Source organism: Syngnathus scovelli, chromosome 22 (genome assembly GCF_024217435.2).
Source record: "Syngnathus scovelli strain Florida chromosome 22, RoL_Ssco_1.2, whole genome shotgun sequence".
Taxonomy (NCBI): Eukaryota; Metazoa; Chordata; class Actinopteri; order Syngnathiformes; family Syngnathidae; genus Syngnathus; species Syngnathus scovelli.
Window position 1 is genome coordinate 3,688,060 of NC_090868.1, and position 22,993 is coordinate 3,711,052.

Sequence of the window (22,993 nt, forward strand, 5' to 3'; positions counted from 1 at the left end):
CATATTGATTATTAAATTAATCGTGTATTTTAATAATTGGGTAATTGTTTAAAGCAGTCGTTGAACTAAAGATTGTCCAAATCTGCTAAATCATAATTCTGATTTCGCTAGTCCTTCATGAAAGCAGACTGATTTATTTTTGGTGGCTAATCGAAATTTGCAAACAATCGTCTTTTTTAAACAATGACCATCGATTATCATCTTGTGTGATATTACTGAACTGTTAGTTGTTTTTAATCACCAAATATTTAGTAAATAAACATTCATAGTGAGAAATACATTTTAATTCAAATAACCTGTATATAATTATTCGATTAGTCGATGGAATAATCGATAAAATATTATATCGTGACGGTCTTAAACTGAAGTGAAAGACCCACGAACATGGACCCGTGAACCTTTTCAAACCTCAACACAAAACACAAGAGAAAGCCTCTTTTCTCTAGATTTTATTTTTTTTTGCAGTGCAAAAGGTCTTTTGGAATGCATTAGATTTTTCTCCACTTCCAACAAACTGTGCTCCATTCAAAGTCAGACTGGGCGCGCTCAGCTCCCCATTAGATGTGGTGCGCGAGCGGGATGGAGTTACTTGACCACAGGGATAGTCAAATTGAGGACTCGCTATATCATATAACCATTAAATGTTATCGTAACGTGCAGAGGTTAAAATGATGTCTTCTGACTGGGTGGTGTTGACAGCGAAAGAATTTCCTTAGACTTAGCAAAGAACTTTAATGGACCACTGTCCCATCATGGCCGCCAAGTAAGGTGGCTTCCAGTAGTCTGTGTCGTTTTTGCAGTAGCTCCTCTCAGCAGAATCTGGAGGGGAGGTTGTTTATGAAATTAACATTCCTGGCCCACGGTATTGAGGCACACAAGTTTTTTTTTTCTCGTTTCCCCCCGCTTATGCTATCAACGTGTTTGTGGCAATTTCACAGTCCGCCAGTCAAGCGAAACTCTCGCCAGCTGGTTGGACTGTATATTTTACGGCTTTTGCTTTTACTTTTCAACGAAAGGGGGGGTGTCATTTATTGATGGAGTCTCTGGGCTTTTCTTCCAGACTTGTTGATCGAGAGGCAAACTCGCACTTTTTTAAGGAATCAGAGAATTCAACATTGGTCTGGCTTTTGTTTACGTCTCCCCTTGAAACTGGTAATCCGACGAATTTTTCTTCTGGATTTACGGGAAGAGTCGATGACTTGTCCTTTTGTTGATGCTCCGCAATCCCTGGTTTCTTTCCATGACGGTGCACATTGTCATTAGACAGCCATTAAAGGTTATGATCTGCGAAGAAACCTCTTGCTCATCCAAAGTAGAAACAAACCAGTCAGGCCGAGAGCAGTGAAGGGGTTCATCTCTGTCGGCAAGTGAATTTTTGTTATTAATGGCGATCACTAAAACACCTGATTTTTTTTTTTTTTTTTTTGCTGGCAACCAGTGTCACCTCTGGGAAAGTATTTCCTTCGAGTGAATCTTCCAGTTCCTGTGATGAATATGAAAAGAAAGTCCAACGGCCCAAAAATTTATACTTTTGTGCTGGAGTTCCGTTGCCGGACAGTTTTGGCAGTTCTACCAAAGTTTTACTTACTCTTAACTCATTCGCTACCAGTCAGGTTAAAATGGATCTTCTATAGCCGTCAATGGTAGTGAATGAGTTAAGGGGGCTCATATTTGAAATATTTGCCTGCAGGGACTGGAAAGTCCTCCGAACGGCAGTTGATCCAAACACAGTCGAGGGTAGAGTTGCTTGGAACTGATTTCTCCAGGCCTTTTATAGCCCCGTGCCCACGGGCCACTGCCCACCCACTGTCATTGACAGGCAGCATCCCAAACAATGGACCCCGTCAGGCCCTTGAAAGACAGATTAACTCCCCTGACCCGACTGTTTGGGACTTGGCAGGCCTGGGCACGGCGCACGAGCAGAAGACCTTAATTGGACAAGGCGCGAGCGGCGGTGCCGGGGGGGGTCGATGGGGAGGGTTGGCGTCAGTCGCCGCTCTCAGCCCTGTTTAGTTTTCATCCGAGTGACGCGAGCAGGAGTTTTCCAAGAAAGCCCAAAGTGACACTCAATATATATTTTTTCAAACTTTCCACTTACTCTTAAGACACTTCCATCCTGAGATTGGATTCGATCTAGCTGAAAACAAAATCAAGCAATTAGATCCTCACACGGCCCACTTGTCCGGAGGCAGCCAGCCAAATAGGAAGTAGGAAGGGATTAGACGTTTTTTTTTGGCAGCTTCGGAATTCGCCTTTCCCTCTCCGTTTTGATTCACTTCCTTCGGTACAAGACTAAAATAAAGCCTCTGTCACTCAGGGGTATGGCTTTCAAAGTCTTTGTAAGCCTTTAATCACATTGCGGTACCGGTTACAATCATGCAAATATGAGTCTTGCCTGTACTTATGGAAACTATCAGGGGCGCCGACGTAAATCACTTTGTGTTCTAACGAGTCCAGAACACAATGTCACGATACTCTTTTGTCTAATTACAGATCGGTCTATGAAAAGCCTTCAAGTGGGGCACCTGATTTGAGTCGGTCGGTGTAAAGAACAACCTGATGAAATCATAGCTGAGAAAAATCTGTGACGCATCTTCGACTTGGATGTTAACAGGTGCAGCGGTCTAAAAGATGAAAAGGGGGAGGGGCTTAAGGGTGTGGAGTCAACAGGATGCACAGCCGCCACAGTTTGTGTCACGGGACAGGAACTCCCACCGGTTGATAGTCTTGTCACGCACGATCCAATCTTTGCTCCTTGGACCTTTTTTTCAGAAAGCCCCCGAATAGTTGTTACTCGACGGGTCACTATGTACAATTAGATGACTGTACCGCCGCGTGCCTTCCTCCTCCTCCTCCTCCTCAATGTCACATAAATCAAAACATAGCACAGATCCCCTCCAGCTGTCTCGGTTGAACGCTATAGCTTTCTGCTTCATGTTTACGGGGGGAATCTTAACAAGCCGGCAAACGTTAAAGATAATGAGACGTTACGTGGTGGATGCAGCCAGCTGTACGTTTGAATGCCTGTCCGCAAAGCGCCTGTTGACACGCCGCCAGTTTCCACGGCTGAAGGCGTTTTTTTCCTTTCTCAGCACGTCCCCTTTAATCAGACGGCGGTGTTAAAAAGCTGACATTCGAAACGAGGCCCGGCGCTAATGAGGGCGAGTCCGAGGAACCCCAGATGACGGCAATATGTGTTTATCACATGAGCAAACAAACAAGCCGTCTCTATTTACAGCCCGCGAGTTGGAGGTTAAAAGCCATGTGTGCCTTACCGCGCATTGGAAATTAATGAGGCTTAAGCTAGCTAGGACGCGCAGTCGCTTCGATATTCGCCGTTTCTACATAGCGCTCGGGACGTTTACCGTGGAGAAGCCAAAGGTTGAGTGAGGTGCAGGAATGCTCGAATCCAAGAGGCACGAGTCGATGAAAGTGAAGAGGCCCCCCCACCACTTTTTGTGGTCTGTTTATTTTAGTTTCCATGTAGCCCGACGTGCGGTTAGCTGATAGCGCTCAGCGTGTTGACAGGCCCAGGTGGCGGTATATCTATCTCCTCTCCCATAGGGGATGTGTTTAAGCACTGTGTGATTGTACCTCTACATGCTGGGAGGGCAGAAGGTGTTTGACCCCGCCCCGGCCCCCCCTGCTACCACCACCCCTCTTATCTCCAGCGCCCCGGAGTGTTTGTTTTCTCAGTCGCGGCGCTGGAGTCACGTGACCCCGGTCGGTATCTTTCATTTGAACGTCCCTCCACTTACGCACACATCAACTTGGGTAGTATCGCGCCCGAGCATGTGGAACAAATAATAAAGCCCGTGTTATTGATTCCAGGAGGTGACTGGAAAACTGCAAATAGACACGTTTTGTTTTGTCGAACACTAAAAATATCGGATCCCGCTGCCTGTTCTTGAACCCACATTTGATATTTCAAATGTAGTTGGACGTAACAGCCAAGTACAAAGGTGCTGACTCGCCCTTCACGCTTCGTGTAGATAGAAGAAAACCTCCGATCTGCTTTGCTGGTGTTGACTTTGGATCTGGTCTCTGGTATTAAATAAAGACAATCAGCGCTATGTTAGCGAGACGGCTTCTTGATCGTGCGACTATCTGGCTCCCTCTCGGCAAGCCACATCCGTTTTAACGCCTCGATCGTTTTCTTCACATCGGCGGAAACCCGTCTGAGCGACCCACCGTGATGGGAGCTCGTCAAAGGCGGCTTTCCAGACAGTCCTGAGTGGTTGAACGCCAGCCAAGTCAGCCCCGATCCCTGCGGCACCGCAGGCGGTGCTACAGAGAGCCAGAGTTGGACGCCTGCCATTCATTTACGTGCTGTCCTGTTGTTTTAGGCCTGTCACCATCGCCTCTGGTGCATGATTAGAAACACGTTGGAGCTCGTGTTGCTCCAAGTCCATATCGGGGTCTTTTCAGAGATTCTTGACGGTGATATGACTTGGATGCAACAGGGTTAGGGATAGGGTTAGGGATAGGGTTAGGTTTAGGGTAAAGTCAGTAGATCATTGTGCTGATTCTACTTCCAGTACCTAGTGAGACCAAGTGAGATCCAGTTGTGTTCAGGAAAACACGAGGACAACGCGCCCTGTGAGGTGGTTTTACAGAGTGCCGCCTCGGAGGAGTTCGTGTCCCCTTGAACCTCTCCGGCCGACTTTGCGGTACGCTGCTGACAGTGCGATTGAGCCAGTGTGTGTGTGAGAAAGGGAGAGATGAAGGCGAGGGTGGAGAGTTGCTTGTGGGAGGAGAAGGAGGAGGGGGTGAATTGGAGGAAGAAGGAGTAGCCTTCTCAGTTTCTGTATGTCCTGCTCGCTCTGGGCTGCAGAGTGAGCGCAGTTGCTTTCCTCTCACTCTGAGAGGCAACTGCTCCTTTTTTTTTTTTTTTTTTTTTTTTTAACTTTCGTTTTGTTTTCTTGATTGTGGTTTCTTCGATTCCCCTCCGTCACGGGACCCGGCGTGCCCCAGTCTTTTATTATTGTTTTGGAAACGGAGGCAAGTATACCATGCCGGTAGTTGGCGTCGCCTCCAAGCTCAGGCAACCCTCCACGGTGAAGCCGGTCCACACGGCGCTCCCCATCCCGAGCGCTATCCGGGCCGCGGCCTCTCACGGCTACATGGCCCGGCAGCAGGAGCTCAAGGCGAGCGAGGGCGTCCCAGCGCTCTCCTGCCAGCTGTCCGTCAAATCAGAGTACCAATCTGCGAGGACACCTGAGGGAAAGTCCAAGGTGGAAACTGAGGAGAGCAGGATCTGCAAGGTTGGTTTACACAAAGAGTTTTTCATATTGGGTTGAGCAGGTGCATGTGAGGCTTTGGTATGGGTGATGACTCACTACGTTTGTTTTGATGAGGACGGGATTACCTCATCGGTATCTGTGTCGTTTGCAGGAACTAGTCGAGATCATTAGGATCATTTATTTACCTGACACGGCCAAATAGTGGTTGCTATCGACCCAGAGAGTGTTTTGGCTTTCTCAAGCTCTGGCAGAAGAGGCGTGGTCACTTTTCAAAAAGCCCCGCCAAGAGCTGCACCGCGTCACAAGCTGTCAGACTTCCCAATCTGGCCGGTCCATGCGTCCTCTTCCTTTCAACGTCCGGTAGCAAACAAAAGCAGCAGAGCTTACTCGTGACTCAGAGGAAATGTGGGCTGGAGACATCAAAGCTTGGGTCAGAACTCCCCTGGCTTGCTTCTAAATCCTCACAGCATGGCCCTGACTGACTCGGAGACTTTCGGGGCCCCAGTGAATTGCTCCATTCGAGTTCGGAAACGGTTTCCCCTTCTGTTTTTGGTTTCATATATTTCACAGATACCGGAAAAAGTTGTAGCAATGTTGGCTTCGGGTAGACGTGCACCTGAACCCACTGAAAGGACAAGTCAGTTCATCTAAGAAGGTTGCAATTAAACTGTCACATGTGAGCTGGATTACGCAATCCTTGTGAGTTGAGTGACACCTCACCCCTTAGAATTTTAAAAGTGCCTTCAGGTGGGTGTTTACTAAATGCCGGCAATGGACGAGTGCGTATTTCCTGTTTTGATGACTTCTACAACCCGTTTGGGGCGGCAAACCAGATGGTCCTGAATGACTGTTTACATTTTTCGGGGGAGTGTTTGTTGCTTTTGTACACCACCTGCATTCTTTAGGACGTTTCCTTGTTAAGTCCTCGTATGAGTTTGGCTTGTCAAAGGCTCCTGAGAGAAGGAGATGAGAACAAGGGCTGACGTAGACTCCTCCTGGTGTATTCTCCCCTCTGACAGCTCAAATTAGTCTCTAGCCTCCGGCGTTACGCGATGACGAGTCGGAATGAAGAGCGGATCTGAGTTGACTGTGCTTTTAATGGAGCGTGAGTGCCACCACTCCTGATCGGGGTTGATCTTCCGCATCGCTGTCAGGATTAATACCGGTATTTAATCAATCTGCACTTTTCAACTTTCCCGGCTTCAATGCCAAAGGTTGCGATTTTCCATTTGGCATCGAATCTCATCCTGGAACGTTGTTAAGTACGAAAACTACGTTGGCAAGTGCCAGATGCACTCACCCACTCACTTCAAAGCTTCCTGTTGATTATTTCTTGTAAGCTCCCAAGGGCGGAAAGCATATGCAAAAAAAGTCTGCTGCATCACTTTTCGAGATAGCGGGATGGGAAACGATTGTGACTCAGGATGACGGGTTCGATCTAAACATCCCGCGAGGTATAATACTGATGAAATACGACTTACATATATGATAAACTATAAACCAGACCCGCAAGTGTATGTATTCTCCTGAGACTCAATGATTTTGTCAAATTGACTCTCAGCAGACAAGCAATTAGATGTTCGTATAGACCAAATCGTAAATCACCAAATCCCGTAGCCAAATCAAGTATTTATTCAAGCAACGTCTTTAAAATGAATTCCACCCGTCTAATGGGTATTTATTAGCCCCCGTTGGAATGCTTTAAGTATTTGCATATGCCATTGAGCGGATTTGAGGGCGATTCAATTTATGCGTATGGGTCGTGTCGAGAAATTTTGCACGGTAGTTGAAGCAACAGACAACGGATGACTGTTTAAAGAAAACAACCCGTGATAGATTTATTGAATCCATCATGCCAATATTCAAAGCGGCTCCTCTGGCTCGGTTCTGACACTGCTGAAATAACAGCGGCAGCCAGAGACGAGAAGGAGGGGTGGGCAGGATGGGAACTTAATATGTCATGGGTGGTCTGCGTTGGAAGCTGGATCTGGAACACAAATCACGGGGAAGGAGTGAGCGGCGTTCTGGTTGTACTTCAAACCGGCTCTAGAATGACACGCCGGTCTTGCGTCGGGCTAATCCGAAGTCAGTCATCTTGTGACCCCATAGGTTAAAAAGGGGGAAATATCGGTCCAAATATTATCCTTTCCGATGCTTTTACTACCAACATAAAGACGGGATTTGATTTCTCAACCGTGCGTGGTGACCTCAGTGTTTAAATTTTGGAGTGAGAACACACAGAATTGTTTACAGTCCGACCACAGCGGTTCATAACACCCGCAAATGAAGACAAAACGAGACTTGCTGGCAAAACATTTCGAGGAAAAATCCTTGACGGTGCTTTTTTTGTTTATCCGGCTTAATGAAAGTGACTTCATTAAGGGTGAGCTGCCGGAAAGTCTCATCCACCTATTCACACAATAAAAATCGTCGACGGGATATTTCGTCATTATTTTCAATGACGGGTTTCACTTTCATTTATTTATTCCTTCACTCATGTCCATCAACACTGTCTTTTCTGTTATTTTCATTCCTTTCTTAATCCTTTCATTCCACCGTTCCGCCATTTTTGTTTTCCCACTCCATCCCCTGTCAGTCTTTTTCCGAAGTTTTTCTTTGTGTCCTCGGCAAACAGGAGCCTGACTTTATTCCACTCCCTGATATCTTTCCTCGTGACCTTTACCTGTCCACCATATTTGTTATATCTAACGATTGCCCTTCCGCTTCTTTTTTCGAACCAGATCCGATTGCGAGAAGCGCAAACACACACCTGGCCCAGTTCTGTCACTCCATCTGTCAACTGTTTTCTTCTGGATGAACCAGTCACCTTGCCTTTTGTCCTAATCCATCGGCGCTTTGTGCGGAGTTGTTGCCGATTTTTCTGGTTTCAAAGTTGAACCGTTTGGAATTTCCGACCAATAAATAGAACACAAAACCGCTCTTGCATGCAAACGCTTCGATGTAAAGCTAGCTGTGGTGAGCCTCGCGGGTGGCGGTTTCTTCCCGCACGCCTTAAATGTTTTTTCCCGTTTCAAATGACATTTAGACACAACACTACTCCCAAACAACAAATACGATCTTATTTAACTTTTTTCGATCCAAGATTATTGCGACTTTCCAGTCTGGGATCAGAAGAAGTCACGTCAATCTTGGACTTGGCTCTTCCTGGGTGGTTTAGAACATATCCCAGTGTGTGGTTAAGGGTTGTAAGTTTGTGAGTGGAACATTTTCAGTCTCTTCAACTCGGGGGGGGACAAGAAGAGCAAAAGATGCAACATGGCTATATTACTTCCTCTGCTTTTCCAGCGCATTAACCTTGCCCATAAAAAATATCAAACAAGCTGCCAGCCCTTGAGAGTCTCTCTTGGAGGGTTCCTCCCTTGGCCTCTTCCACATGGCCAATGAAGTTCTGCTGAATTTGTTTTTTGTCTCCTGACACATAAACGTGTGGAATTTGGCTTTGGCTGATGTTTTTGCGTTATTGTCACATGAAAGTTTACTTTCGACATCCTGTGAGGTATTCTGGAGCCCACTTTCTCGTTCAACCTCTTGGACTTGTCATTGAAGGCTTTGTACCGTTTCATACTTCCAAATTTTATGTACAATTTAAACTATAAATTTCCTTGTCTTATAAAATATTCCTGCCAAAGGAAAGACGACCTTCTTTTGTAAGGTCAGCACCTCTGTGTCGGTCCAGAATCTCATTCCCCTTTGACATCATTTCTCGTCAATAGTAGTGAACGAGTTAACGGGAGCTGGACTAACACACTTATAAGTCGACGACAAGAGTTTCCTTGTATCTCCCAGAATTCAGTTCCTGACTGAGCTTGTCCAACTCAAGTCAGCTGCCCACAGATGAAACCAAAGAGGCCTTTGTATCACTCAACTGCAACTTCCCATTGCGGACATTTTCAAGACTGAAATATGAAGCTCTTCGATCTGCCAGAGTATGTCGAACATCTGTTTCTGCTTTTGTTTGATAGCGTGTCAATAGACTGGATTTGAAATTCGATTTCAAGACATTATCCATAGTCTTGACATCTTCTAATCCATCCATCAAAACATTTATTGTACGACTTATTCAGTTCTGGGTCATCTGGACTAGCCGTGGTATATGACCCAAACTACTAAAGGTTCTTCTGGTCTAGTCTTTGTGTTTGTTCTGCTGTCCTCATTCAGGACTCTTAGGGGAAGCCTGCGGCGTTCTCAAAAATAAGACGCCGAGTGAAAGTAGTAGCAAGTTTCTTGAATCGTTTAGTCCGTGTGCATTGGTAGGAGTTAACTCGCCTCCGGATTGAAAGCAGATGCAGGCACCTCATTCAGGTTTCAAGCCGTAATCGCCCTCAGCATCTGGCTGCCTCCTTTTCGCCTGGCGGTGGTGGGAAACGCTCAATGGAAGCTCGGGGGGGGTGCCGAGGTCAACGGGGGAAGGAAATCAGAAGGGCCGGGAAGGAAAAGTGGGAGTGGAGAAATCTTAATAGTGGTGTCAATGGCATTAGGTCCAGAAATATTTCTCTGCAGGTTGCAGTCAAAGAAAGGAAGTGAACTGAGGGTGGAGTTCTAAAATCGTGCCAAGAAAATTCCGTGGGAGTTGGACAAAGCAGGTTTATATCATTGACATGACAAAAATCCAAAGCTACCGTTTGATTAAAATCCTTCCGATCCTATCGATTCGACCATTCGCGATTTAATCACGTCGCCTCTTCTTCCCCGGACTTCGAGATCGGCTGATATTCATTTCCGCTAGCCTGACAGAGTCCATTAGTCTTTGGTGGGAGGCTTAGAGTTACAGTGTCTAGGGGGTAAGAATCCTTTGGCACAGGCAGCAATATGGCGTTAGTGTTATACAATAGGCCAGACCACGACAGGAGGGGGAGGGGGGGAGGGGTTACCATCGGGCTGCGAGTATTAAAAGTGTGGGAAAGATAAAACGCCTGGACAGTCTGCTTGAATACCGAGGAAGAGATTGACCCGATTCTCAGCCACGTCTGTACCAGGGTAGGGTGATTGGAAATTGACTGGTCGGTTGCTCACACCTACGCCGTGTCCTTCACGAAGTTGCTGGACTTTACCTGGCAACTACTCGCAATGCCGCTCACGGGACTCGCAAACTTTTTCCTGGTCAATCCCATAAATCATTTCCAAGGTAGACTCGAGAGAGGAAGAAAGGGTCGAGAGGTCCATTCCCACAACCCGCAAAACTCCACATGTTGATGGATATCTGGAGAACGTTGGCGGTGGCCACACACTCTCAAAAAGTAGGTTGCAAGAAGACGGATGATCTTTCTCTGGATAAGTTTTGGGTGTGCTCTAAAATAATTTGATTCTAAAAATGTCATTTATTTTTTGGCTGTGAATCTTTGAAGGTGTTTATTTATATTACTTTAAGCGATAAGAATCAGATGATCGTCCAGTGGAACGTTCTAGCCTCGATGAGTCACTTTTATATAAAAGGTGGCAGAAAAGTGGATCTATTTTCCGTCGCCGTTCGCAATTCCTCCCAGCTGAAACAGCAGTTACGACTCATTTACCGCAATCCGTCTGTCCTCAGCACAGGACACTTTGGCCCAATATTCCGAGCCGGGAGCATTAGCCACTCGATGTTTTCCTTGGAAGTGGCACCAAGTCCGGCGAGCCTTGGCGTCCACGTCAAGTGCTTCGCTAACTTCGTCAAAGTTGGACTGCCGAGGTACCGCTTGACACGTGCGGTCGTTTCAAGCGCCGGGCGCGGAGGTCAGGAGAGCTGTAATTACGGAGAAATATTTGCCCGTATTTGTTGATGTTGAGTGACGCGCGGAATTACGGCCGTCTTTCGTCAACGCTGCTGAATTAAATTTAGCTTCTATCTGCTTCAACTGCCGAAACAACGATTTTCAGCGGCATACTCGGGGAATACTCCGTTAGACCAACAAATCTACCAAGAGTGCTGTAAAGTTATTATTTAGAGTATAAACACTCAACTAAATCTGCCCCATAGGTGTTGAATTGGGACCTCATAAAACTACAGGCCAGGATTTTAATTCCCCCCACATGGACTTGAGTTTTAGCGGGTCATTCCGTTGAAGTTTTCACGGTGGGAGGTCAGAACGTTGTGGTCGTAAGGATGCATAGAAAAATAGCTTGGATGAGACGCAGAGTTTTTTTTTTTTTTTTTTTAGGAAATATTAGGAACATTGAATGAAATATATACAGCGAGAGAAGGCCGCAATGTACCACATTGCTGAAAGAAGGAGCGACGGAGCATGACCAAGTACAACTTTGGAGATCTGGCTTCACTCACACTCTTGCGTGACGTTTCCAATGCATGCTCAGCAGATGTTGCGCAATCCTCTTTTGTATATAGTCAAACACATGCCGTACCGACGAGTGTGTATCATAAAAAAAAAAAAAAACATTCACGGTATATACAGAGCAGAGAAAGGAATTATTTAGAAAATATTGACTGGAAGGGGCGAATTATGATGGTTGAGGTCAAAGGTTACGGGTAGGAGTTAAAAGCCATTATTGGATTGTTACTTGTGTCTTGAAATTATCTCGCATCTGGAAGCTCGGGGGGACACTTTTAGTGGCGTTGGCTCCGCTTTGAGGTCACCAGGTCTCGTCTGGACATCTCGGCACGCAACTAAAACCGGTCTGTTCGTTCGCACGAGGTTGTAAAAGGCAGATTAGACCGAAAAGACAGCTCGGCAAATTGGAAGCACACCGAGATAGCTGCCGTTGCTTTATTGCTGCTAACGTTTGCAAAAAAAGAAGGCTTGGTTGACTTCATCATAATTTGATGTTATTTGATTTTTCGCATCAGTCAGTAATGGAAAGAAGTGTGGCTGTGGCTAGAAAAGAGACTGTTGTGTGATTTGTAGTTGTCAACTGCGTATGTGTGTGTGGTGTCATCGTGCGTCTGCTTTAAAAAAAAAAAAAAAAAAAGGATCTGGGATGCAACTTGAGTTTATGGGCTTCGATTCCTCATCCAGAAGTCTCCGAAGACATTTCCGAGAAAACGTCTGGAGGTGTATTTCAAAGACAGCTGCGGAATGTGTGCGACTGGCACACACACCTTTGAGGACATCAAGGTGTGTGAAAGGAGATCCGCCACCAAGTCGAAAAAAGCATGATAGACGTGAAATCACTTCGATGAGTGCGAACAGACAGAATACGATTTTATTTACGGTAAAACTGACAACGCTGACTTCCTTTGATGCGCCTTGTTGACCGCATCGTCACGGACCCCTTGACGTCACTCGAAACGTTCCTTCCACTCCGCACGGCAACCTAAATAAACAAACACAAAATAGACGGCCTTTGTCAGGGTTGAATGCAATTAAAGTACAATTTCCCCTCATCGGGTCCAGGATGTGGCTTTGGTTCGCCGCATCCGTAGAGGTTTCATTCGAGACCTTCAGGAATCCTGATGATCTGGAATGACATTCGAGTAAAGTCTTGGTTGTATCTCGCGACGGTTTCAGATTGAAGCTGAAAACTTTGTCAGGACTACCTTTGAGTTATTCCATTTTATCAAAAGGTAACATGTCTGGAAAGCCGCTCGGGATCCGTCTCACCAAAATATCTGCAATCCATTAGCGGCCTGTAACAGCGATCGAACGTAAACACCAGTCCTATCTCCCCCGAGCGATGCCGTTTATCTCCCCGGCTCTGTCTCATCTCCTGGAGCTAAAAAAAAAAAGCGGGAAGCAAATCATGATTGCGAGACTGGTTTGAAGGAGATAAGATAAAAATCATAAAACACCCACTAAACAGATGCCAACAGGAGGGATGCCTGTTGGATTGGACCAACCAAAATATCGGAAAAAAAGAATTATAATTAGGGATCGAGGTTGTAAATTTTCAATATGCCTTAGGACAACCTTATCTAAGATGACCTTATCTGAGCCGCTAACGACATTCTCAAGATGCGCTTCTTCCAATTTCTAGCCTGTTGCAATTTCTCTTAAAAAAAAAAAAAAAAGGAGGAGAAGGAAGATGGTGCTCCAGGGAGAAGAAGCAGTTGACACGCTTTGGAGTTCATGAGAACGGAAAAGCCAGTCAAGGGAGAGAGGATGGGTAAAGATCAGACCGCTAACTAGCCAAAATGTTTTTGTGAGTTAGAGCTAATTCATCTTCATGATGATGGTTTGAAACCTCCACAGGAGTAAGAAGAATGAACAGAGAGCAAGTTATACTTTGCGTCATTTTTATCTAATTGAAACTTTCTAGATTTTTAGGTCAGATAACGTTAGCTAAAAACAGTCCGCTCGCGCATCTGCGCTCATTTCCTGCTCGACGAAGGATCGAGAGAGATGACTGGTCACTCGGGCCCCAGGAAGGAAGCGAGCTCTATCGGGCGGATATTGAGAGAGGGATGCTACGCCGGAGCGACTTGGGATCGCCTCCCCCGCTCTGGGGTTACCTTGGTGACAAGCCATGCTAATCCACTGACTCGCTAGCAGATTGCTATCGCGCTCGATTCAATTAGCCGGGTCTGGTTGAGAGGAGATAAATGGCCTTTGGTATGACTCTGATATCCTAATGAGAGGGGATATGTTTGATTTTGTTTCGAAGTCGCGATACAAGATAAGCGATAGCTTATCGGTGACATTGGAGGGAAGAAGATTAGCCTCCTAGCGTTAGCGGAAACGTAACACGATAGCGTTGCTTAATGAAGCGCAACAAATGTGCTTACGGCTTTGTTAAATATTCAAATGAAGGAGGAGAAAATGGGAATCAACCTCATTCTTCCTGACAGTCTGTCACACACTCGCAGCTTGTTCGCCGCTTTTTAATTCCCTTTGACAATTACACGCCGACATCCCCATTCATCTTTTATACGCTCATTGTGTTTACAGGCAGCCGTAATCTTGTTTTCCAGCCGCCGCAATTTGCGCGCCGACTCATCTCGAGGTTCCGTTATGACTCCTGCCGTCGGAAAGGAGACTGCGTGGTCCGCTTGGAGGTCCTCCAGGTGGATTTCTTCAGGAGATCTCAATCCTGGTTTTAAAAGGGTTTTGATTTTTGATACCGGTTTTTCGATATTTTGCAGTGATCTCGCTTAATGCCTTAATCGCTACTATTGATTGACTCTCAACAGGTCTTGAAATCCCGATAAGAGAAACTCTTGGCTGAAGGCTGTAAAATATTGATCAACATCTTTTTTGACTCGATCCACCTTCGTTTGCATTGAACAAGTCGATTATCGATCAAGGTTTCGTCTCAATGCGCAGGGCCTCACATTAGCCTCTAAAAGTCCTTTGCAAGAGTCAGCCCCCCCCCCCCCCCCCCCCCCCCCCCCCAGTCGCCCCGGGGGCTTTACGGACCTAATGGTCCGAGTCGTCTTTTGAAGTGCTTCGCTGTTGCACAACTTTTTCCGACATTCTGTCACATTCCTGCAGGGAGGAAGGAGGCGGGGCTTCACGTAAGGCGAGCCACCTTTTGCACTCTCCGCATCACCGCTAGTTTGTTTAACAAACCGTCAAGGTCAGAAGGTCGCGGCACTTTGGAGGGTGGAAGCTCCAGATAGTGAGTTAAGCTCGACGTATATCGCAACTCACTTCCGTGGAGTCTAATTGAACTTTCAGGTAAATTTGTGTGAGCTAGCATAGCTATACTCTGCGCTAATTAGAGAGTATCGATCGAGCCTGCTGCTGGAGATTTCAATTTAAGGTGCGTTTGTCACCTCCGGGGACTGCCCAGATAAGGAGCAGTACCGCCCGGCTTGTGTTTACTGAAGGTCAGCGAGTGTATTTACCTGAGCGGCCCTCAGGTCGTTGCGTCCGTGGGAAACCATCGCTAGTTCGACATTGCGGCATGCGGAGGCGACACGCATTCCTCACCAAGGCTCAAGCGCAGTTAGATGTTTGCGATCAAGATGATTGGAACGTGGTACCATATAACGGATCTGGCCTGTTGAGTCGCTGGAATGAGATTTTTTATAAGACAGGTCTCCAGAAATTGGTGAAAACTTGAGAGACGGCACTGGATGGCGAAAATGAATCACAGCGTTTGGGTTATTTCGTTACATTCGCGAAAGAAAGTCATCTGGAGAACTCTGGGCTTTAGAAATAATTAAGGGGTTGCCCTTAAAGTGAAAAAAAAAAAGTTGTATTTTCCCAGTCATATATTTTATCCCGACAAATCATGCCACCGCTATTTCTGTTAGCTTGTCAGATGGATGATGGATAGAATGGAAAAGTGGAGAAAAAACAAAAAAGAAGCAGATGTACAAGGAAAAAGCCGCACTAAAAGATTTTTCCTTCTGAGCTAATTGTGAAATGGAACGTTCCAAATAAATGTCAGTCTTTTCTGTAAATTAGCGTTGTTTCTTTAACTATTAGCGAGCGCTTCCATTAAGCTAACCGCTATTATCGTCAATCCTCGCGTATCGAATTATTCGAAAACTATCGCGATGTGAACTCTCTAGCGTTTCATTCGGGGAAATCCAAACCGCCTGTTGATTTACTAGGTAAGGGCGCCTTTGAGTACCTCGTCGAACCCCACCCACCATATTGAAAAGCACTTACGATCACGCCGCGGCCTCCGAGGAGACGCATATGTTTATACGTTGACTCTGCAGCTGCTGTGCGGGGGAGCTCGGGGGGGTTGGGTCGCCATTCTGAATCCATCCGTGAATATATGACTCGCTATCTCTTCCAAGAGGTTTGTCTAGCTGCGTTATATTGGGATGGTAAATCCAAAACACAACCCGGCTCAGGTGTTAAGTTCTGATGTAAACGTGATGTCATTGAGACAAAGCGCCTGAAACTCTCATCAATGGCCAGACAGAATTTTTCGTTGGGTTCTTTTCTAAGCTGGGGGGGGATTCCTTTCCGGTAAATTCAAAAAATCAAACAAGCCTGGCTCGTCTTTCGCAAGCCACTTGGCAATGTGCTTCTGGTGCGCCGCTAATCGAATCACGCTCTTCGTGCATGTCCGATGGATCCTGATCTGCAGTTTGTCAACTTGGGCCACATGATGAGTAATACATTTTCAGAATTTTTCTTTTCTGCAATATCCTAATAGAATCTTTTTGGATGTTCCGTGATCTGTTTTTGTTGCGCTACTCCGTTGATTGACATCTTCGGCGGACATTTGTGAGGCCTCACACTAATTTACACTAACAATCTACAAAAAAAATCATTCATAAGTGGTGGAAATATTTCCATCAATCTTGAAATGTGTAAATGTGGCAATCCAACCTTGTCTTCTTAGCCCCGCCCACTTTTTCGATTGGCATCAAGGACTTCTGTCATATTGACACAGATGGATTTACATTGAGGTCAGTCTCACATACACAGATGTCCCTTTTGCGGGATCCTAATAGCGGCTTTTGGAGCATTATTATTGGCCGAGAGCACGACGGCCGTGGTCAACATATTCCGAGCCCACTTCCAACGTTCCCATTTGAAGGCCTAATTTAGCAGAATTAGTTCGGAGTCATCGGAAGGGACTCCCACGTGAGGGGACGTGTGACTCCCAAGCTTTTTTCACTTTGGTCCGCCTGTGGTTGTGAACCTGCTGTCATTCTCGTTCCATTAGGAAGGGGTCATTAATAACGTAACCCGATATGACTTATTGCTCACCGTGCGCTCTGGAGTGGAGAAAGCTACACTTGTGTAATTAGGCACGCTAATGGAGCCTTTGAACGGACTCGGAAGAGAAAGGATGCTGTTAACACTTGACGTAAAGAAGATGTATTAGGCATTTTTCACCGTTCAAAATGGCTGACAGGTGAATCAAGGTCAACAGGTCAAAAATAGGATAAAATATATCCTTTTCTTTTAGTCCCAGCAATGTTTTAAAAAGATTGCTTGAGAGACATGTTAGCGCTATTATATTATATATCAATTAATTAATTGCGGGGCTAACACAACGAAAAAAATGCAAGGTGAATATTCCAAAATTATATTTTGACTGTGGGGCCTGATTTACTTGCTGCTCTCTGGTTACCTCTTGCCTCATTTTCTGCCCTTGAGAACACACACACACTCCTTTTTCCGTTGGATTTGTTTTCGTAGCTGCTGCACTGGAAGCGAAGGGTCTCACGTGGAGCCGGACCTCCCCCTGCCCCCTCCCATCCCCTTTTGTGACTCCTTGTGTCACCAGTTATACTCGCAGGGGTGTCAAACTCATTTTGGTCGTGGGCCTCATCATAGTCATAGTTTCCCTCAAAGACTAGTAAAAATGTTTCAAATATTTTAAAAAGATGAATGGTAATAAAAAATTGCGAGCAATTACTCTAGTTTTAAAATTATATTTATATTTTATTATATTATATTATTTATTATATTATTTATTTTATTTATTTAAATTATTTTTTTAAGGTAATGACACAGTTGTTTCCCTCAAAGACTAGTAAAAACTGTTCAAATATTTTAAAAAGACGAATGGTAAAAAAAAATTGCTAGCAATTACTCTATTTTTAAAATTATATTAATATTATATTATTTATTATATTATTATTTATTTATTTTATTTATTAAAATTATTTTTTTAAGGCAATTTGTAATTTTAGTAATGACAAAGTCGTTTCCCTCAAAGACAAGTAAAAATTGTTCAAATATTTTAAAAAGACAAATGGTAATAAAAAAAATGCTAGCAATTACTCTATTTTTAAAATTATATTTACACTTTATTATATTATTTATTATATTATTATTTATTTTATTTATTTAAATTTTTAAGGCAATTTGTAATTTTAGTAGTGACACAAAGTCGATGCAAAATTTATCTTCGAGGGCCACATAAAATTATGTGGTGGGCCGTATCTGGGTCCCCGTACCTCAGGTTTGCCACCTATGATCGATAGCGACCTGGAAGTGACAGTGTTTGTGTGCTTCCTGTTTCCATCCTCCATACATCTGTCAAAGCGAGCCCATTTGCCACTCCGAGGAAGCCCCCTCGAGGAAATCCTGACTAAAATCCGGAGACGTTGAACTTGCGCTATTGACATCTGGATATGATGGCCACCATTCCAAAAGTCCATCATAACAATCTTTAATTGTAATTCATTGGAGTAGCACGTGTGGAGGTAAAGATCCATCAAAAGCAACACTGACACGCGCGGCAAATATGTGTGACTCACAGTCTGCTGGCGAGTGAAAGTGGGGGAAGACATCCAAGCTGGGCTGCGAGGGAAAACCACATTCCCTGGACTCTCTGTGACTCAGCAGTCGTCACACGTGACTCAGCGGCGAGTCAGATGTTTAGCACATCCACACGGAGACACTTTACAGTAAAGATCTGGCTGACTTATTTAACCTGTTGCTGGGAGTCATTAATGGTTGCATAAGATGGACTCTTACTGGAAGCCGGGTGGCATCAGGAGCTTAGAAAGCAGGTATTGTTTTTCCACTTGGAGTCCGTGTGAGCTTCATCAAGTCAGTATGTGCCGTCGGACCCGATTTGCGAAGGGAAAATTCTCGGCATGGCGTAAATGCATTTCTGACTTTCTGAATCAAATCGTGTTTGCACTACAGAAGGACGCTCTGCTGACGCCCTGGAATTGGTCGACAGGACTATTAGTCCTCTCACCACCGGAGGTCACGGCCCCAATTTCCCCTGATTTGCTCGCACTCAGCAATACACACACCGCTCGCCTAATAAATTCAAAGCTGTGCCGACTGTGTGTAGCCGGGCGGTTTCCGAAGATGATGGAATCAATGCAACCTGTCATGTGACGTACCGTGACAATATGGTCAAATATTTTTTTGAGTTTGAATCCACGTGATCTCATAATGGATTCTGTGTGATTCAATAGTGGGTTCAATGGTCCTTAAATGAACCATTGGCTTGTAAATATTAGAAGTGTTTTCATTTGAATGGCAGCTGGTTTCATAGCAGGATCGGTGCAGTACAGCCCCCTGCTGGTGACTCTGGGTAATGCACGGAAAAGTGCTGCAGCAATGCTTGGTGCAAGATGTGCTTTCATATTGTGAAGTTGAGTCTGATTCAGGTGTGTGTGACGAATCCAGTCGTGACTCACGTATTTATTTTTTTTGTCAACGACACGCTAGCCCGCGCACATCTGTTGGCTGTGAATTTGCTTCGGAGTTTTCTCACCACGACAGGCTACTAATGACATGGTAGCTGCTTGATTTATTCGTGTGTTTGTTAGTGGGAGGAGGCGAGTCTGAAGAAAGAGTGATTACAAAGAGTTGCGAGACATCCGAGAATAGACAAAGGCCCCGAGACACTCACGAGCATCTTGAGGCTAAAAAGCTAGACGCAAGACGCACGCTATTCTCCCTCCCTGACATCTGAACAACAGCTCCTGTAAATTGTGCAAGTGAGGCTTAATTATCATTCCAAAATGACCTACAATCATTTAAAAAAAAAAAAGTTTCACCCCTCCTAAACCCTTTCAGTTTTTAAAACGAAGAGGCCAAGCGTGCGTGCTATAAGCGATTTAACTCTATGAAAAATGGACGTTCAAAACAAAAGAGAAATAAATATTGTATATTTAATCAGTAAATATATCCGACCAAGCTAACAAAATCCATTAGCTCAATGCTAACATATAATGTGAAACACCATATTAGCATTGATGTTACAGTACTTCAAAACCTTCAAAAAGTCTGCAACAAAAATGCTGACGTGCAAAGATCACATCACAAAGTCACAAAAGCCTTCTTGGCGACCAACAAAATAAATTTGGACCGATTGATCATTTCTGAACTTTACATCACCGTCACTCCGTGACAAACAACTTTTGGTCTTTTGAGCAAAGCGTCTCTGTGAACTAACAACCAACCATCCATCATTATCGGAAGCTTCTAAAGACTAACCTCATAATTCCACGTCTGCTTTCTATTAATCGTGCCCTGAAATTCAAAAGTGGGCTTTCTCTGCGAGTGACATGTCAGATAACGGCCTCTGTGATTATTTATTCAAACCGGGATTTTAAGAGTAGTCCGAGTTGGTTGGAACAAACCGACCAATCAGATGACAGAAAATTGATGACATCATCGAAGGCCAACCCAATCTGACTGGTTAACTAATACAGTTGAAATTACAGTGATTCTGAAGGCACTGGACAAATCTGATTACCATGGCAACACATGCTAGACTGAAATCTGATTTTACCCAAAAATAACATCCACATAGATGCTTTTTCTTGTGCGTTCAAAAAAACATCTCGCAGGCCTGCGTATAATTATGTCATTTTCGACTCAGCACTTCTGCGAAAGCGACAAAGTGGCTTGGCGGAGGACAAAACGATGACTGAACGTCTTGGCGGTTTAAATCTATTCTCTGATCTTTGCGGTGATGTCACATTACGGGATTGGCTTGAAAGCGGAGTAAGATCGGTAACGCAAGATATTTTTAATCTAGTCACATTTTCAAGCTAGCTGGTGTTTGTGACATGTCAGCAAATTGAATCAACTCACTCGGGGGGATGGTGAGTTTTGCCATTTCGCCCGTTCATAAACAATATTTATTTTGTCTGCTGATGCGTTTAATTTGCGTTTTTATCGCTGTGTGCGTAGCTGACTTATCGGCTTTGTAAATACAGCTGGACAGTCCCCGACTGAATTGCAGTGATTGACAGTCGGCACGGCAACAACCCTGATTTAAGTTTGCTTTAAGCGTCACCGTTATTTCCTCACGGCGAGTCCGCCAGGGGAAACTTTGAAACTCGCCGCTTGGGCGAACACTGGAAGGCCGCCTGTAGGAAGGGCCCCTCACCTGATTCCTCTCTCGGGACACGGTAATGACAGTTTTGGAGAAAATCGAGATGCATCAGACCCGCCGCTCAAAGTCCATGCGGTCAAAATGGCTTCCAGGTGTGCGGCGCGTCGGCAGACAAAAGCCATATGCGATTTTGTCCGGAATCTGTTTCCAGTGGCTTGCTGGATCCTTACTGAAAGCTATCATGACACTAGCCGCGGTCGTCATGGAAATAAAAGCCGTAACCACCATTGGCCTCTGGGCTAATTTCAGCGGTACAAGAAATAGGGAGTGTAAAGTGGCAACTGGGCTGTCACTAAAAAGTACCGTGTTTTCCGCACTATAAGGTGCACCTAAAAACCTCCAATTTTCTCAGTGCGCCTTATAATCCGGTGCGCCTTATATATGGACCAATATTGAGCCACTACGGCAGACGTGTCCAAATATATGGACTTATATATGGACAAACTTTTAAAATGGGCCATTCATTGAAGGTGCGTCTTATAATCCGGTGCGCCTTATAGTGCGGGAAATACGGTAATTTTTCTGCTCGGGCCATAACCAAGTCTAATATAAAAAAACTAATGAACTACGTTGAAATGAGGGACTTGTCTAATAGAAAAAATGCTTTACTGCCATCTTGTGGGGTGTCTAGGCAATTACAAACCCAGTCTAGCTTTCCCATCCCGTCACATGCATTTCCCGTCCCTGCATTCTGCTCATCACTTATTCTGTGAATGGAGCTTTATGTCGCATTTAATCACCTTGAAGACTCACACGAGAGCGCAACCCGTGCCAAGTTTTCGAGCCATCGTAACCATGGGAGGACTTGTTCAGGACAGCCTTACACCGCTGCGAGCGATTATACATACGTGCTCGATCCCCCCCTCGACTGCCGTTAAATTAAATTTATTCGACGGGCTTGGACCGGCGCCATGATTAAAGAGCCCAATCATTGGCTGATGCTGCATTGATGCATACGTGAATGGGATGCGGTCCTCTCCTCCAGTCTGGCTCTTCCCCCTAGAGGTTGCAGGGTGACACTGCGGCTTGTGTCAATAATATCCGCGCCGATGTAATCACCGCATTGTGATCGGGATCGCCGAGGGCGGGTTAGCTCCTCGGAGAGAAGAGGATGTCTCACGACTCAACAACGAAGGTAAATATGAGGCAGGAGGAGGAGGAGGACTTTTTTTTTGGTGCGTGTTTCATGCTCGCTCGCGTGATGTCAGCATCTCAGGAGACGGTTTGGAAATAAAAGAAGAGCCAAGCGGGTTGAACTCTTCCTCACTGTCACTGAGGAGTCGTAAATGTAGTGCAGGCTGATGCTTTGGGGGGGGGGGGGGGGTCGCGAACCTCCCCACTTAACTTGAACGCATCACTTCGCCACTTCAATTGAAGCAATAAATTTAACGTTGCCGTGCAGCACGCCGGGGTGAGAAAAGGGTATTTTCGGAACGATGGAGGGATGGATGAACTTCTTTTCTTGGACACTCTTGTGTATTGCCCAAAGCCCAACGGACAGGCAGCTGTTGGCGTCAGTCCGTTGTCGGGCCGACAAAGTGTCTCTTATCGCTCGCTTTATGGACCCCAGTGAAAGATTAAGAGACTGCTAAGAGGTCTGGCTTGATGCTCCTTTTAGATCTTCGATTTAAATCAATGACACCCCCCTCGCTTGTGTGTTTCCTCAGCATGACGGTTAAAGTCAATAAATGGAATCGATTATTATTAAAAAAAAAAGGAAAGTGAACGGGGAAATTGGGTCATGTTGTAAAATATTAATAGCAAATGACTAAATGGTCACAGTTCTTTATTGGGCGGTAATTGAGATGAAAAAGAGCAACAGTTGAGTCATTGTGCTCGCCTCGTAACGACTCACTCCGGGCTCGTAAAATATGCAAAATAACAGCTTCGCCACGTCAAATATGCTTTTTAAGTCTTTGCAAAATCAGATTTTTGTGTGTTTATAGATTTACACAGACTGGGCGAATCACTACCTGGCTAAGTCGGGCTGTCCGAGGCTCATCAAGGACCTGAGCCAGGACGTCACCGATGGAGTCCTGCTGGCGCAGATCATCCAGATAATAGGTACA

General features: G+C 45.2%; 1 protein-coding gene and 1 long non-coding RNA gene across 6 annotated transcripts in view; one reads left to right on the top strand and one right to left on the bottom strand.

Moving 5' to 3' along the window:
* Nucleotides 1-1,999: 1,999 nt before the first annotated feature.
* On the bottom strand, nucleotides 2,000-5,952 carry LOC137839836 (uncharacterized). Its single transcript, XR_011086173.1, has 2 exons — nucleotides 5,429-5,952; nucleotides 2,000-5,217 (listed from the first exon to the last, which is right to left on the bottom strand). It is a non-coding gene; the product is annotated as an uncharacterized lncRNA (long non-coding RNA).
* Nucleotides 5,013-22,993, top strand: part of nav3 (neuron navigator 3) — a 58,358-nt gene continuing 40,377 nt past the window's right edge. For all 5 annotated transcript variants that reach the window (XM_049761074.1, XM_049761075.1, XM_049761076.1 and 2 more), the window contains exons 1-2: nucleotides 5,013-5,264; nucleotides 22,871-22,988. In XM_049761074.1, coding sequence (XP_049617031.1) covers nucleotides 5,013-5,264; nucleotides 22,871-22,988 — 370 coding nt within the window. The remainder of the gene's footprint in view (nucleotides 5,265-22,870; nucleotides 22,989-22,993) is intronic.